At 37.6% G+C, this 17,272-nt stretch overlaps 1 protein-coding gene across 1 annotated transcript; it reads left to right on the top strand.

Moving 5' to 3' along the window:
• Positions 1-12,386: 12,386 nt before the first annotated feature.
• Positions 12,387-14,020, top strand: LOC131216903 (probable E3 ubiquitin-protein ligase RHY1A). Its single transcript, XM_058211507.1, has 3 exons — positions 12,387-12,761; positions 13,100-13,215; positions 13,351-14,020. The coding sequence occupies exons 1-3, from the start codon at positions 12,603-12,605 to the stop codon at positions 13,658-13,660; spliced, it is 585 nt and encodes a 194-aa protein (XP_058067490.1). The 5' UTR covers positions 12,387-12,602; the 3' UTR covers positions 13,661-14,020.
• The last annotated feature ends 3,252 nt before the right edge of the window (positions 14,021-17,272 follow it).

The raw sequence follows: 17,272 nt of genomic DNA, 5'->3' as shown, positions 1-17,272 counted from the left end.
GCCAATTTGATATGAATCGATTCAAGATAATTGAGGTTCGATCCGAGTTGAGTTGATCTCAGGTAAGCTCGAACTCTGCTCGAAATTTTTTCGAGATCCACAAACCTACTCGACTCGGTCCGAATTCAATTTCGAGCCGAGGCGAGTTGAGTGAGCTGACCGAGCTAATTCAATAGGTGTGCAAGTCTACTTACTAGCTTATATGAACCGGTACCGTACTGAGTCCCTAGTTCAGGAGCCAATATGTTGGACTAGACCTGGGTCTGAAGCTAGTGGATGGGCCTTGTAAAAGCCTAGGCCCAACAAAACTAATTGGATTTCACCCAAAGCAAGGTTTGAAGTATCATCCAAAACTGGTATGCATTTCTTGATATTGCCAATGAATGATGTAGCGGTATTTGCTAACACTGTACTACCCTCTTTCCAGTGGACTCCGATTGCTTGGACCACCTGTGTGGTGTGTTGATGTGGCAAAGTTCTATGGACCCCATCATGATGTTTGTGTTATATCCACACCCTTCATCCATTTTGTGAGAACATATCAGCTCAAAAATGAGGTAGATACAAAGCTCAAGTGGACCATAACATGAAAACTAGTGGGGATTGATGTGATTGTTGAAACCTTCATAGGGCCCACCATGATGTTTATTTTTCATCCAACCTGTTCATAAGGTTCATCCAGCCTGTTCAGAAGGTTACACAAACCTGAAGGAGGGAAGACACAAATATCAGCTTAATCCAACTTTTGGCCCTCAAGAATGTTTCAACAGTAGGCATTCAATCCCCACTGCTTTTATGTGGTGTGTTCCACTTGAGCTTTGAATCTGCTTTCTTTTTGTCTCATCACCTAAAATAATCTCACAAAATGGATGAAATGTATGAATATATATAACAAATATATCATGGTGGGACCCACAAAACTTTGCCACATCAACATATCCCTTTGCTATAGGATTTTTCACATTTCATTGGACCATGATAGGAGTTGCGGGGAATTCCTTGAACTTTCAAATGCGTGGTGCAAGAGTCCAGGTATCCAAATGATGCAATCATGTCAGGTAAGTGCCCATCTCATTCAGGTCCTTGAAAAGTCTCAATCATAAGGTTATCAATATAGTTAAACAAACCAATACCCATAGCCTTAAATACAATAGTTATTACAATAATCATGCTTCAAATTAATATATGCCATGTTTACAATTTTTGAGCGTGCACATCAAGCACCATACGCCGCCTTTAGTATCACATAAGTCGTTACAAAAAGGTCCATTCTATCACTCTGTGTCATAGTTTAAGATCAGCGCATTGCAGCTCCACTCTCACCAAGTCACAATCCCAAGATCTGATTGGTTGGACAATCCTAATTTCAAATTCGGAAATGTTTATAGAAATAGGATTGTTGAAAGTTTTCATCTTTAACTGTCCAATATATGTCCATTAATTCCATAGGCATATCATGATATTATCGATACAAAAACACAATATAAAATCTGCTGATATTTTGAAAATCTCTTGATAATAAATTGCTATATTTTAAGATTTTGGAGATATTTGTTACATTCGTACCATCAATCACAGTCAGCTGTAGTATCAAAGTATTTTTCTTTTGGCTATCTTTAGGAGAATGGAAATTATCCGATAGTGATTGTTCAAAGGCAGGTACTCTGAAATTGGAGAATAAATTACCTCAAGTAGACATTGCTCGATGTGGTACCCGCTCTAAGTAAATAGATGCTCAGTCGCAAATCAGATTTTTTGAACAATCCTAGCATCTGATTGGTGGACACTTGTTTTTGAGATTGGAGCATGCGAGTGTATTTGCAGCGGCGCATCTCCATGGGCCTAAACGCATGCCCACACGTGCCAAAGTTTTATAAATATGTGAAATTCAGGATATAAAAAACCATCAACTCAATTTGACAGTTTGGTGGCCAAAAATCGCCTCATTGGATTGGCTTCAAATATGACAAATGGGACGGCTATAAAATCATGGCCAACGGTCCATATTCAGGCATGGCCCATCTGATGTGTTGGAGTTTGGCTTAAATTTGGCCGTTTGTACTGTGCCTATGTGTTGGGTATACTTAGATCCGAATTCTACTCAAATTGGACTAAACGCCTGTGATCCTGAGCGCTTAATAGACCGAAAGACTGAGTTCATGCTGTTTGTATCAATATCGGGTAGTAATAGATTAACGATGTAGGATAAGCCACATTACACATGTGACATATTTTTAAGCACGGAGATATAGAAATTAAATTGTATTTTTGAAGAGCCTTGGCGTTTATGCAATCTCTAGATAAGTATAAGTAACCGTTGGGACTACATCAATTCTCAATTACATTATGAGCATTATACAAAGGTAAAACACGATCGAAGAAAGGTAGCCAATCCTGTACAGTTGGTTACATGCGAAGGCAACACATGGACAAGTGGTCATCCTCGTGCCTCATTGAAGAATGATATAAATAGTGAAGGTAGATACGAAGAGAATGATCCATGATCAAATCCAAAAATCTAATCATCTATAACTTGCGCAAGTTTATCTTAGCTTAGTTTATTATCTCTACCGCTCATCAGCCATGGGATGTTTAGTTTTTAGTAGTTCAGCTTGTCCCTATGCTCACACCGGATCGACTTTACCTATAGCCAGTATCTGTAATTTACTTTGATCTACGCCTACGTGCCTGACTTGAAGGAAGATCTTAGCCTTAAGAATTAACTACTTATAGTCATACATTGGGCTGACCATAGTTGTAATTCTTGGCATTGCTTTTACTCCTCTCATCATCATGCCGCTTCATGAAGCACACTTCTACTCTCAGTCAGGTTGGTGATCAAGTTGTAGTAGTAAGTCTCTCTTTTTTCCATATTCATCTTACATCTATTTCTGTTTAACCACACAATGGTTGTACCTTAAAAAATAATTGATTCCTAAGTAGGGCGGTACACAAACTGAGTTAGCTCAGTTAGCTCACTCGACTCAACTTGAAAAAGCTTGATTCGACTTGGTTCGAAACTGAGTTCAAGCTGAGTCGAGCTGATTTTTTAAGCTCGAAAAAATTTCGAACCGAGTTCAAGCTTGTTCGAGCTTGACATGACTCGGATAGAACCCCAACTCTAATTGAACCAGTTCAGTGACTCGGTTACTTTGATATTGATGTTGCTCACCAAGTGTTTGATGAAATGACTCAACAAAGTATTGGTTGGTGGCAAGGAAGGTATGTATATGAAACAAATACCCCCTTTTTCTTAATTTTGATGTTGCCTACAAGGTGTTTGATGAAATGCATGAAAAAACTGTTGCTATTTTAGATACAGTAAAAAAATTGAAAGTGTACTCCATATGTTTGTGAAAATGCTGCAGATGCTCAATCTTGGCTCGAACTGGCCCGAGCTACTGACCAAACCAAGCAGAGCTAGCTAGTTAGGCTCAAGGACTGAACCAAGCCGAGTTCGAGTTGGGTGGCCGAGCTGAGTCGAGCTGTGCTAAGCTTGACTCGGTTTGACTTGTGTACACCTCTATTCCTAAGAAAAAAAGAACTCATTGGAGGAAGAGCTCCAACCTTTGTAAATCGCTCGATATTACACTTTACAGTTGGCTGAATAGACGGACGATTGAACTACAATCGAACACTGCTTTATCTTGATGCCAGGGGTCGGTGGTCATGATTTGAATTGGACCCAATCGGTTTTGGCACCCCAACAAACCTCACATGCGTCTCGCATGGACGAATTCAAGACCAACACCTTCGTGACACGTCGAGTAGGACAAGTATACAATTGTTAATTGAACTTTATAATAATATGAGCTCTAATTTGCTCGATGGAGTTGTTTTTCGATGATGATCCTACCTTTGGTATGACCTGGAGGGAAGGATTCAGAATTTTTGAATCAGTCTGGATTTGGAATACTTTAGGGGCCTGATTAAGTTCTTGCTCGTCAATATTACAAAGCAAGTCAATGGAGTTTTAGGTAGCATTAATGTTAGCTTATAATAACTAACAGAATAAGAAAGAGTGTAGGCCAAGCAAATTAGAGCTCAGGTCAAAGCTTTTAATAGGATTTTATTGTTTTTTAATAATAGGTTCCCTGATTACCAGTTTTTATGTGGAAACACCCTCGTTTAGCAACGTTCTCCCAGAAGTACTGATTATCCACCCATGCAATGTTCGAACAAACCCAGGTCTAATAGGCCAAAATATGCTACCACAAGTAGGCATTAGATGAAATGGACGAAATGACCAACTCAATGGTCAAAACAAAAATTATACAAACCACGACATACCCCTTGGGGTGCAATTCATGCTGCACGGGGGGGGGGGGTGTAAGTCCTAGTAATGCAACCTTCCAAAGGCTTACAACCTCCTTAGATGGTTAACCCAGGACCCCACGACCTAAAGGTCACAATTATACCCCCGTAGTTAAGCCAGGATGAGTTGGTTAACCTGGTAAATGAAGTGACCGACTAACGTTGTGGTCGTCATACCAATTGGCATCTTTGCCGTAATCCGTACCTAGACTGGGTCGATCGGCTTGCTAGAGTACCATGAGGATGTAATATTCCGGAGTTTACGCTTTTTTTCAGAGATACAGGATAATCGACCATTGAGCACATTGGTTGGTTTACTGTGCAATGTGGTGAATTTTCAACCAATTAATATATATAAAGCTAAAATGGTTCACAAATTCATTTACCGATACTGCATTTTCATGGTATATTAACTTGTCGCCAAATTTGATTAACTTGCCATAAAATTCGGTTCAAATTTGGCAGGATATGGAAGAAATGTTTCATGTACAGTTCTTCTGATATGAACCTGAGTTTTCATTAGTCAATCTATTGCGCCTAAGACAATTGCCCGACGAATCAACAGATAGGTACATAACTCGATTCAAGAAGGTAAGAAATATATATCAGGTATTCCTCCTAGAAACATAGTTTATTCAAATAGCTATGAAATGTTTAGATATTGAACTTCAAAATAAATTCGTAGGGATGGACTTTAAAGATTTAGTCGACTTGTCTGATAGAGCGACTAGATACGAATGGCTTATACGTGAAGAAAACTAATGAAAGAATCCATCAATTAAGACATTTTTTCTCGACCTAAATTATTATTTAGCGTTGGCCGAAATAAATTTCAATAAACTTTTGTCTGTACTGCTTTGACGAAGATTAATGATGAATCCTCTTCTCAACTTTCCAATATTGTCAAGAGAATTTCATAATAGAAGATGCAATTTTCTTTTGACATTACAAAGGCTTATGATATTTTTCATCTTTTATTGACTGAAAAATTCATTAAATTCTTGCCAAAACAAAGGATTCTATTGGCAAAAGAGTTGAAAATTATGGAATATTATAAATGGCATGGATCATGATCTCACTCCACTAGAAATTGTATTGTTTTCAGGAACGTGATTTGGGATAACATAAACTCCTGAATGCTCATATTTTTTGAAAGGAGAACGAAGCCATGCAAGTGGATACAGACTCATTTCCTCTTATGATGGGAATTAATGTCTTCACCACTAATCTAAGAAACATGAATATCCTAAGAAAAATAGTTGACATTGCAACAATTATTAAACAATGATATAGTTATCGACCAAATTACGTCAATGATAAAGCAATGGCTAAAAGAAACGTAAGGGAGCTTTGCGTATTGATGATAATTCAGCTATTACTAATGGCTGATTATGTAAGCGATGTCATGAAGATGTTTGACGACAGCAATCCACACAATGTCATATTACGTGCCGTGAAAACAGGTGAAGGTACACGACACTAGTACTATTTAGAACTATCGAGTCGATTATCCGAAGAGGAATTCATCATGCTTAAGGTCAAAGAGTACTCCTAAAAATTATGATAGAAAATGGCCAAGAATGGTAAAGCCCATTGAAACCTCGATTAACTAATGAGTTAGTGCTATATATCCAAAATTTCCGCAATACCCATCGGAAATGAGAAAGACTTGAAAGCGTTTCTAGTGGTGACGTAGAGTGGCAAAGAAAGTTATTAGATGTAAAATTAGAAATTTGATGGTTCACTACCCCCAACAATGAGAAGTCGACCTCTGTCCAACATAAATTGGACCCAGTTAAGAGCACCCTAGTGTTGAACAATCCCAAGGGTAGGACTGCGATGTAGTAATAGCTTGGTGAGACCGGGGTCGATCCACATGGATTATGAGAATACCGTTAGAACTAATCTAAAATGAAAGTGTAAGATTTATAAAATCCAACAAATAAGGTGAGGTAAAAATAATAATTAAAAAAAAAAACTAAGGATACGGGGATCAACTTCTAACAATCATAATGCATAATTCATTGATTCATCTTCTATGACTCAACTAAACCCGAATTATAATTCATTCAGGTCGAAAGATAATTTTGTTAAACCAATCACAAATATCCAACAATGTATGAATTTAATTGAACGATTCTCTAATAAAGTACTTGGTCATCGATTGTAGGGACTTCAATCATCTATTGTGCTTGAAGTCTATAATAGATTAAGGAATTTGACAGTTTGATTCTTTTTCTAATCAAGCTAAGTAATTGTTAAATCATAGCATCCAATGTAATTTGTGTTCACAACAGATCAAGAAATAAACAACTCAAAGGCTTTAAAGTAAATTCAAATTTAATCCAATTAAATAATCATTATGAAATTCAATGTATGAATTAATAAACTAAAACATCATAATCAACTCAAAGCCTCATCCCTTAATTAGCTAAGAGATTAGCTAGACATAATTAACTCAAAAACAAAAGGAAAACAAACTAGAACGAAGGATTGGGGAAGAAGAACGATGATGCCGAGGCTCCACTTCCACTTTCTCTCTCCCAAACCTTAGATTGATGTCTAGGAATGTCCAAAACAATCCTTTAAATAGTTAGAACTTCGACATCGACTTGAAAATTTTACAAACTTACGCAGTCACCACCACCACCACCAATCGATCCGTCGATTAATTAATTGATCTTCCACAAAAACGTCTAACAACTAAAAATTTGAAACTTGGACTTCACGTCAATCGATCAAACCCTAAACTTCGATCGATAGTACATGACCAAAAGTGTCCAGCGAGTTTCGAAGGAAATTTTGAAATTCTTTGATATCTTCTGTCGATTAAATGAGATAACTTGAGCATTGCACAATCAACCGGACCCTCTGGTTGATCAATAGAACTCTGCTTTCTTCTTCCATTAGTTGTACACTTTGATCTTCAACCACTTTCTCAGCTTTAATTCTTGATTTCCTTGGATCCTTGGCACTTGAGATTTTCAATTCCTTCTGCCAAACTTCAATTCTTTGCCTTAATCTTTTTGGGCTTTAAATTGATGTTCTAAGCACAAATTCAACTTAGATGTTGAAATCATCTTGCATGTTGAAAATTTATCTAATTAAATCAATTAAATACTTGAATGCACAAGAAAAGTAATACAATATATGGAATAAATATGTAATATTTAGGTGTCATCACTTGATGATAAATAAAACATTAATGCAAGTGTTTCGTTTTGAAATGTCATGTAAAGGGATCGAAGTAGTCCTAAGCTGGTCAACAAAGCTAAGAAAGACATCATCTCAAAGAAAGCTTTGAGCAATCTAGATTCTATGGAAGAAAACTTATAAATCAAATAAATTTTTGCTAATGTAATTTTTTTATATGAAGACCCTGATTTTCAATAGGCAACGAACCCGAAGAATGGATAAATCCCAAAGGAAAAGGGGTGACTAGAATCACTTTCGAAACGTTGCCACCATTATGAGTAAATTATAATATGGTCTTCATACTCCCTCTAAATTTCTTGAGTAAACCAAATCAGTCAAGTAATATTGAACGAGACGTCAAAGAGACGGGAGCGACCAAGATTACAGAAAACGCGACAACTCCAGAACCAGTAAATTGTAAAGGTGCGACCATCATCACCATTGAACCAAGATTATGTGCGAATGGAGCCACGTGCGCAAGCAATTATACTCACACCTCATCCAAGAAGGCTATAAATAGTGAAGGCTAATATGAAGAGAATGATTCACGACTATCAATCATTGTAACACCATTTATCTATCTTATATTAGCTTATCATCTCCACCGTTTATCAACCGTGAGATGTTTAGTTTCTAGGAGTAGTTCAGTCCGACCTACGCTCACGCCAGATCGACTTTAGCTATAATCAGTAGCTATATTTCCATTCTATTTGTGCTTGCATGTCGGATCTGAAGGAAAATCTTAGCCTTATGAATTTTCCTCCTATGCTCATACGTTGGGCCAACCATAGTTCTAATTCTCGTCATTGCTTTTATCTCACTTATCAGCACACTGCTCTATGAAGCACTCTGCTGCTCTAAGCCAAGTTGGAGATCCCTTTATAGTGGTAAGTCTCACTTATTTTCATATTCATCTTCCATCTATCTTCGTTCAACCACACAATTGATGCACCTTCAAAAGTCTTTGATTCTCAAGGCAAAAAGAGCTTATTAGAGGAAGATCCCCAACCTCCGTAAATTGCTTGATATTGTGCTCGAAGTTGGCCGAATAAATGAACAGTTGAACCACAACCAAACATCGCTCTATCTCGATGCCAGGGATCAGTGGTCATGGCTTGAATAAGACCCAATCGATTCTAGCATGCTCGCAAACCTCACATGCATCCTGCATGGCCGAATTCGAGACCAACACATACATATTAGTCTTTTATCCAGGCACTGATTACAAAGAATCTAGCGATTTGCATAGGTGGGGATTTATCCTTCTAATGAGTTCTTTTTGCCTTCCGACCGATATGACTTATAATCAAGTACGTGATAGCTTATACAATTTAACTATAAGATAATATTGATAAAAGGGGAGCAAACCTAAAGTTGAAAATATTTTATTGATATTTAATAAATGTTTATAATCAGCTAAAAAATAAATATATATAAAAAAATGATAACTAACGACAGTTTGTTTATCCCTTAATACCAAGTTTCGTAGACAAGACGGTCTTTAGGCATAAAGACGTTCGTCATTCAGCTGACTTTATAGGAAAGACGATTGTTAATAATGAAAATTTGTTTGTTGCTTGACTGAACTTCGTAGGCAAGACAATTATAGTTTGTAGGATGGTCGTTTGTTCGACTGAACTTTGTAGGCAAGATGATTATGATATGTGGGATGGTCGTTTGTTCGTTGCTTAGGGTAAACCGGGCTTCGTATATAAGACTGTCAATGGTAGTGGATCTTCAATGGTCTGCTCATCACACTGCTGAACTTCATAGGTAAGGTGGTCATGATTAATCGACAATATGTTCATCGTCCAAAAACTACACCTCGTAAGCAAGACAATCGACGAGGTGACAGTTTGTTCATCACTTAGAATCAAACTTTTTAAATGAGATATTTGTGGATAACGACCATTTGTTCGTTGCTCGAAACCTTACTTTGTAGGTGAGATGGTCTTAGTCAATTGGGTTTCATAAGCAAGATGGCCATAATTAAACCATCGTTTGTTTGTTGTACAAAGTCGAACATTGTAGGCGAGATAACCAATAGAATTTCCAAGCATGTAGGTGAGAAAGCCTTGTTGACATTATGTTTGAAACTTAAAGACCTATGTAACGGTCTAGCGGTGTGATCGTGGATATAGGGAGAGAGATAAGCAATCCAATCGTTCCATGTTTTTTGTAGTATTCTGTTGGATAGTAGCAAAGTTAAATTGAAACTAAATTAAGATAAGTGTCTATGAGAGACAAAGGATAGGAAATGTTACGTTATATAAGAGAATTATGTTGGATTGGCATGGGCTGGAACTCTCTGTTCCTTACACACGTAGAGCAATTGTTGGAGAATTATATTTGGAATCAATCTCCATAATTTTCTCTCAATTAATTAGGTAATAAGCCGATGTGGCCAATTATTCTTTTATGTTAAAGATAGCTTTATGTGTTTTTGGTGCTCCTGGTTAGTCATTAACTACGCTTAGGCATTCACATTTTGCCACGTGCCCTGGAGCACATAACTACTAACTATTCTATTGCGCTTACCTTTTTAGGCCATTATATAAACTATGGCCTTTTCTATTTTATCATGTGTCCACGTGACAATGGCGTACTCGTAGCCTCTTTAACCCTTCGGTAAGTGTTCACTGGTGACATCCATCTTAGCCTCCCATGAATGTTTCCTTCTGCCCATCATATTGGCTACAAGGATCAGGTCCTGGCCTTTCGTATTTCGGTCGATCATGGTAAACATTAGATTTAGTTGTAATTGGGTCCCTCCACATGGGTCAGTGCTAGACTCACCAGAATTTCAACACAAGGTCATGGGTTCGAAGGTACCCATTGTGGTGCGTGCGGTGTGTGTTTAAAAAAAATAAAAAATAAAAATAAAAAATAAAAAATGAAGAAGAAGAAAGATGTAGTAACGCAGCAGGAGACATTTATCCACGGGCTCTCCCAATGAACGTCTCAGATCTTACGCAAGTCTGCAAAGTGAGCATAGGAGAGACACTTGTGTTTGGCACGAGCGGGTTCAAATATTATTACAGTGAAGGGTGGCGAGGGAGTCGCATGGCTTGTCTTGTCGCTGCACGTGCTTATCCATCTGAGAACCGTTGGAAGGTGTGAAGGGAGGAAGCTCTCAGGAAGCTTCTCACCACTCACCTGATGGGAGTGCAAAACTTTTTGGAGAAAAATCTTTGATACTCTGGTCGAGAAGGATAGTTGCTGCTCAGGCAACACCAAATTACTGACGTGGCAAATGGCTAAGATAAATTAGACGTTCAAATTTACAGTAGCGATATAAATGACTTCTAAACCGATAACTACACCCCCCCAATTTCATTTGTTCAATCGAATTGATGGGAATCAATCAGACGGTCCAAATAGAAAATAATCATGAGTCTGAATTCAAAGCAATGAATATTAATCAGGGATTATAATCATTCAATTAATATTTTTTTCTTTCTACGAATATTTATATACACTGGTTGTAGAAATTTGGACGGTTTTATTAGAGCTAACATACATGAATTATTCATTTTCTGAGTGCCTGAGTATCAACTATCACGCTCTCTCGGAGTACCATATAATTCCCACAAATACACAATTGTGTGACTTTTATATTAGTTTTCCACCTTTTAAGAAACGGTGGTGACTCTTCAAAAGTACACATGGCATATTTTTTAAGGAAATTCATACCGTCCAAATCTGTGGCCTAATTATAGATAGATCACCACCAAATTATTACACTGATAAGATCATACAAACCGTCTGATTTTTTCCTCAGAATGTGAACAGCTAATATTTTTATTTTTAACCATCCATTTGATACCCATTAGTTGGATGGTTAGGATTCAAAGTGTGATTTTAAAGATATCTCCATCCACAATGATACCTGCAATATTCTGGCCCGGAATCTAGATAGCTTGACATCAGCGCCACGTGCTGAGGATGAATCACCACTCTTTTTTAAATGGTTCTGAAAAAGCACAGGAGTCGATCACAATTTTCACAGACCTGAGTACGGAAAAGGGGGGGAATATGAGCGGAGAAAACGATAGAAGGATCCGGTGCATCATAACCCTATATAAGTTCAGTTGTCTATCACTCTATATCCGTACATTTGTCACACATTTGATTAATCCTGTCCGTTTATTTCTGTTTGGCTCAAGACGGGAAATTATTGCAGAAGATGGATGGACGATTCTCATGTTCAATGGTTGGATAATTTTTGGGGTCCGTCCATTTATATTCGTCAAAATCACTGCACTTAGTGCCTAAGATCATCGGGATGATGTTATCTTTGGGATGTAGCCCATCGATAGTAAGGCCCACCACATGAACGGCCTGGATTCAGAGGAAAATTAGTAACCTAGATACAATTAATCGCACCGGAGACTTGAAATAGATAGCATTAGATTTGGAAAATGCTGGGCTAAAGCAGTTTTTCCAATGTCCAATGATAGGGCCCAGCTTTGCCGGCCATCGACTTTTCTTGTTTTGTTGTCATCGCTGCATTGGAATTATTAGACCCTCCACCCTAGTATTTGCACACAGTACTCGAGTTTTCGTTTTTAACAAGTGGGTCCTTTGTTTAGTAATCCAAACCGTTGGTTTGTTGTGCCCCACCATGGATGGACTATGATGCGAAAATCTGCTTAGTAGAACAATGGTAACTCTTTGATTTGTGGCCTACTAATGGACGGTTAAGAAGAGACATGCACTAGTGGTCCACATTAAACCAAAAAAAAAAAAAAAACCTAAATATTAGTGGCTAGAATCTTCCAATATAGAACATTTTCAGGGCATGATCAATGTTCCAATGGTTCAGGTGGGGTCCACTTGTTAGAGATGAAAACTCAAGTGTACTGCATAAAGCCTCAGTGGAGGATTCTATACTTCCTGACTATTGCATGGAGTTCATATACCATATGGGTTGGGTTGTGGTGTTAGTTAAGATGCTTTCTTTGTGTGATATTAAGTGGTTTTCCACTAGTAATTAGAGATGGGCCTTTTATCTTCATGCAATCAATGCATGAAATTTAGGTAGAATGTGCATTTTCATCTTTGTTTTGCTTACTTGAGTTTTTACAGTATCAATGGCTGGAATGCTCCCCGGCGTCGAATGCGCCCGAAGGCGGAGATTCCATCAAGGAGGATCAGATCCGCCCGTTGGGGTTAAAAAAGGAGGGACGAGGCGTTCTTCTTTCTGCCTATACACAAGCAGTCGCGACTCGCATCTCAATTACAACACTTGGGTACGATTATTTTTTAAAAAAAAAAAAATAAATAAAATAAAAAATAAAAAAAAATCATTATCTTCTCTTCAATTTCTATGAATTTTAATTAATTTTTAATTTCGATGTCGTGAAATTGATGTCTACACCTAACTATGATTAATTCACTTACACCCATTTATTATTTTTGGAGTTGGAATGGTACATTTCATGATTTTGGTACTCCAAAAATGGAAATTATTGTGCGATTTCGATACCTAAAAATGGAAAATTGGTGTATGAAAATGAATTAGGATATGTATAAATTAATACTAGCCACCTTAATAATATTTTTCAACTATTCATATGATTAAAATCAGCACCGGAGCGCGACAACTCAAAGTTTCAAAGCTGAAAAGCTTGGAGACATAGCTAGAGAAGCAAAGGAAAGACTAGATGAGAGACTGAGGAGTCAAAGAAACTCAGAAATCACAAGGTAAATGGAAGGTTTTCACTCAAGAGTATGTTAGCGAAACCACAAGGGCTGCCGCTAACATGTGCCACTTTATGGGTGTGGGGCAATCACATGCACCACATGTTCTTCAATTTCAATTTCTTTTGTGTAAAACAGGCACAACAGCACAGGAAGCATGAGATCCACATATGAGGATGGTGGCGGGAGCTTTGGCTCGGCGATCATGAGCAGCCTTCACAAAGAGATTTTCGGATCAAAGAAGAAGACATCGAAGCGGTTTATCTGGGCCAAGTTGGGGTGGAAGGCGTCGGAGCAAGACGAGTGCGTCGTTTGCTTGGAAAGGTTCAATACCGGCGAGCTTCTCGTGCACCTACCTTGTGCCCATCGGTTCCATTCCAGGTGCCTGGTCCCATGGCTCGAGACCAACACTCATTGCCCATGTTGTAGGACCGAAATATTATCTTAGGCTGCGTTTGGATGCAAAATTGAGTTGAATTGTGAAAATTCAGTTCTATAAAGAGTAAATGACCAAATTGTTACTTTGATTGCCCTCAGGTTGTGGTTTAGATTCCTTCCTATTCCATCTTTGGGGGCCATCCATTAACCAAAGAGGAGATAACTATAATTTGAGAATTTCCTCTTTATTATGCGAATTATTACAATACAATTCGATGGTGAATCCAAACGCAGCCTAATGCAACACCAATATCCAATTATTTAGTAATCCAACCATGTTCTTGTGATCATCGTGCTTGTTTGTATATAAGACGATTTTTATGTGTGAAAATGGTATATTAATTAGGAAGGAGATGGAATTCATCTGTGTGGATGAATTTTCTTTATTTTTTATTTTTTCCTTTCTGCGGTAAGCATGGTCTATGTGTGTGACCATCTGATCAGTTTTATCATCACAAGACTCATAAATAGATCACCATAGATAAAAAAGAAATAGAAGATGTCATACTGATGGAACAATCCTAGCCATGTAAAAAATGTGAAAGAAAATATGGTATCAAAATTAAATGTGTACACCACTTTCATGAACCACTATTTACCAAGATTGAAATGATAGGGTTTTCTCTTCTTTCTTTCTTTCTTTCTTTCTTCTTTATTTTATTTTATTTTATTTTATTTTTTATTTTTTAACACACTCGTCCACCCAAGCAGACACCCCACATTGGCATTCAATCGTCTTATGACTTCGGTGTTGAAACGTTGTTGAAACGCTATGCATCAACCACTAAGCCATGTACTGAGAGCCTAGAATCATAGATTACTTTCATTTGCACCATGCAGGTTAATTTTCTTAAATCTAATTAAAACAAAAAAATTCAGTCCCTCAGCTGCTAATTGGTTGAAGTGGCTGGCCGTTAATATAGTTAAAAGCATGCCAAAAAGAAAGTTAAAAAAAAAAAATCAAGTACGCAGAGGATTCTGATAAAAAGAAGTTATAGAAACTAGTAGATTTGGCACACTGCAGTACACATGGAGAGAGAAAGTGGTTTGCAGGACGTGAGCGAGAAGGGTGGAGAAGCAATCAAAACAGCCTAGAAAGAGTGAAAATAGTCAGCAAGACATGAGAGAGAAGGGTGAAGAAGCGTTTAAAAAGCTTTTCTTATTTGCTTGAGGAATTAAGCAGAATTGGGATGAACTCTGGTCACAATTTCCGCAAGCCTGATGCTTACAATATGAAATTGTCACGGCAGTTTTTCCACTTAATTGAAATTGTGGTAGTTTTCATAACACAAACACATCAATAATTGCAATTGGGTAGAGAGAAAATAAAAATATTTTATTTATTGTAGTGAATCTAGTTGAAAATCAGATGCCTCAAATTTATGCTGAAGCAGGGGTCATCGACCAGTCGACAGTCTAGTCGATAGGTTGAAGGATATCAATTTTTTTCTTTTTGCAAAACTCTCAAAACAATTTTTGGAGTTTTCGACATGTCAAAAACTTTAGTCGATAGGTCGACCCGACTGATTAAAGCACTTCGACTGGTAGGCTCAACAGGTCAATGGGTTGCATAGTAATGTGCATTTTTGCATGATTTGTTTCTATTTCCAGTTTTACTTATTTATATGGGTGTAATCAGGATTAGGGTTAATGCTAGACATGCTTAAGGGTTTAAGAGGGTTTTAGAGAGAGAAAAAGCTAGGGCTTTTCTCTCGAGGCTTCAAATTGGTAAGGTTTTATCTCTTGTAACTTTGTTATTCATAATGCATTATCGCTTTGTGTCGTGATTTTTTTGCGCAAAGATTTTTTCATGTAAATTCGGAGTGTTCTTTGTTGGATTTTCTTATGCGATTATGATTACTTTGTTTGATTCCTCTATATGTGCTTTTACGAGTCCCAACAAGTGGCATCAAAGCTAACGTTGGGAAGCAAATGAATCTAAAGACAAGGTATCTATGACATCTAGCATGAAGTTCGATGTAGAGAAGTATTCTAGGAAAAATAATTTTGAACTATGGAATGTGAAGATGAAGGGCCTTCTAGTTCAATAAGGATTAGAAGATGCACTCCTTGAAAAGTGATCAGAAACTATGAAAGAAGAAGAGTGAAAAAGGTTATGAGAGAGAAGACTACAATTAATACTTGGGCAAAGTTAGAGAACATATAAGTGAAGAAGTCTTTTGAAAATCATTTGTATCTGAAGTTATAGTTGTTCAATATGAAGATGACTAAGGGGGCTGACTTTGAGACCCAAATTAATAACTTCAACATGCTTGTTTGTAATTTGTTGGATGTGGATGAGGTGATGAAGGATGAATATCAAGCATATATTTTATTGAATTCTCTTCCATAGTTGTATGAGACATTCAAAGACTCTTTGTGCACCAGTAAGACAATCATTAGTGTTGAGATCTTTATAAGCTCTTCAGTTGAAGACGATGAGAAAGAAAAATGGTATCGTGGGTGCTTCTATAGATGTATTAATTATGAGGGAGAAATATTTTGAGCATGATAGTTGTTCACTCCCCAAGTGTAGGGTTGTGATGTAGTAATAAACTCGGTGAGACCGAGGTCGAATCCCAAGGGACTGATACCTGTATGTAATTTGAAACTAACTAAAGCTAAAACTAGAATGAGATAAAATCTAAATCGAGTGTAATTTGATGAATAATTGTGAAATAAATTAATTAAAAACTAATAAAAATAAAGGTGAGAGCTAGGGTACCAAGGATCCACTTGTAGCAATTGGGAAGCTACCTTGCATAATTCAAGGACACAGCTGGATTCAGAGTCCTATCTTATCTAGCTGGTAAGAAGAGATTTGTCAGATTTCTAAACTTCTTATGGATCTAATCATCAACAGATAAGATTGGTTAAGATTTGAAAGTGATCCCATCACCTAACCATGCCCAGGAGACGATGGCAAACAACAGCGATTTACTAATCTCACAGCTAATCATAAGAGAATTGTGAAAGTTAGGAAGGGTTCCATCACCCTACCATGCCCATGGGACGATGGTGAACAACGGGTCTTACTAATTTCACAATCTTAATAATGGAAAACATACTTAAAGCTATTGCAGATCCATTGTAATTTAAGTCACAAAATTTTCGATCGCCGAATCCGGCGCCGACAGCCTCCGTAGAACCCCATTCTCGGATCCCGACACCCATTTACCAGGTTCCGATCCTGGGATACTACAAGGAGGGTTTCAAATCATTAGTCTGATTCATAATGAGCATAACAAAAGCATAACCCACAAACAATAAGCACAAGAACACCACCACAAAATCCACTATGATCAAAAACTTTTTAGTACAATGCGACTGAAAGGGGAAAATACAATGTAATAAAAGAAACAAAACTCCAGAAGCTCGGCTGCACGCTCCAACTACAGCGAGACTATGGCTGCGACTGCGTCCTGGCGTCACCTGCACGCATCAATCGTGCATAAGCTTATGGAAAGCTTAGAGGGTGGTGTGAGTATGTGCGCAATATAAGCGTGCTCAAAATGCAAGGCAAAGTAATGCGGAAATCATGATAATGGACATATGAATGCAATCAGCCGTACCAGGGCTATGCGGTACAAGATATGAATGCTATCGGCCATAATACGGCCAT

The sequence above is a fragment of the Magnolia sinica genome, chromosome 10, assembly GCF_029962835.1.
Source record: "Magnolia sinica isolate HGM2019 chromosome 10, MsV1, whole genome shotgun sequence".
Lineage (NCBI taxonomy): Eukaryota > Viridiplantae > Streptophyta > Magnoliopsida > Magnoliales > Magnoliaceae > Magnolia > Magnolia sinica.
Note: the sequence above shows the minus strand (reverse complement) of the source record. Positions and strands in the feature narration are given on the sequence as shown.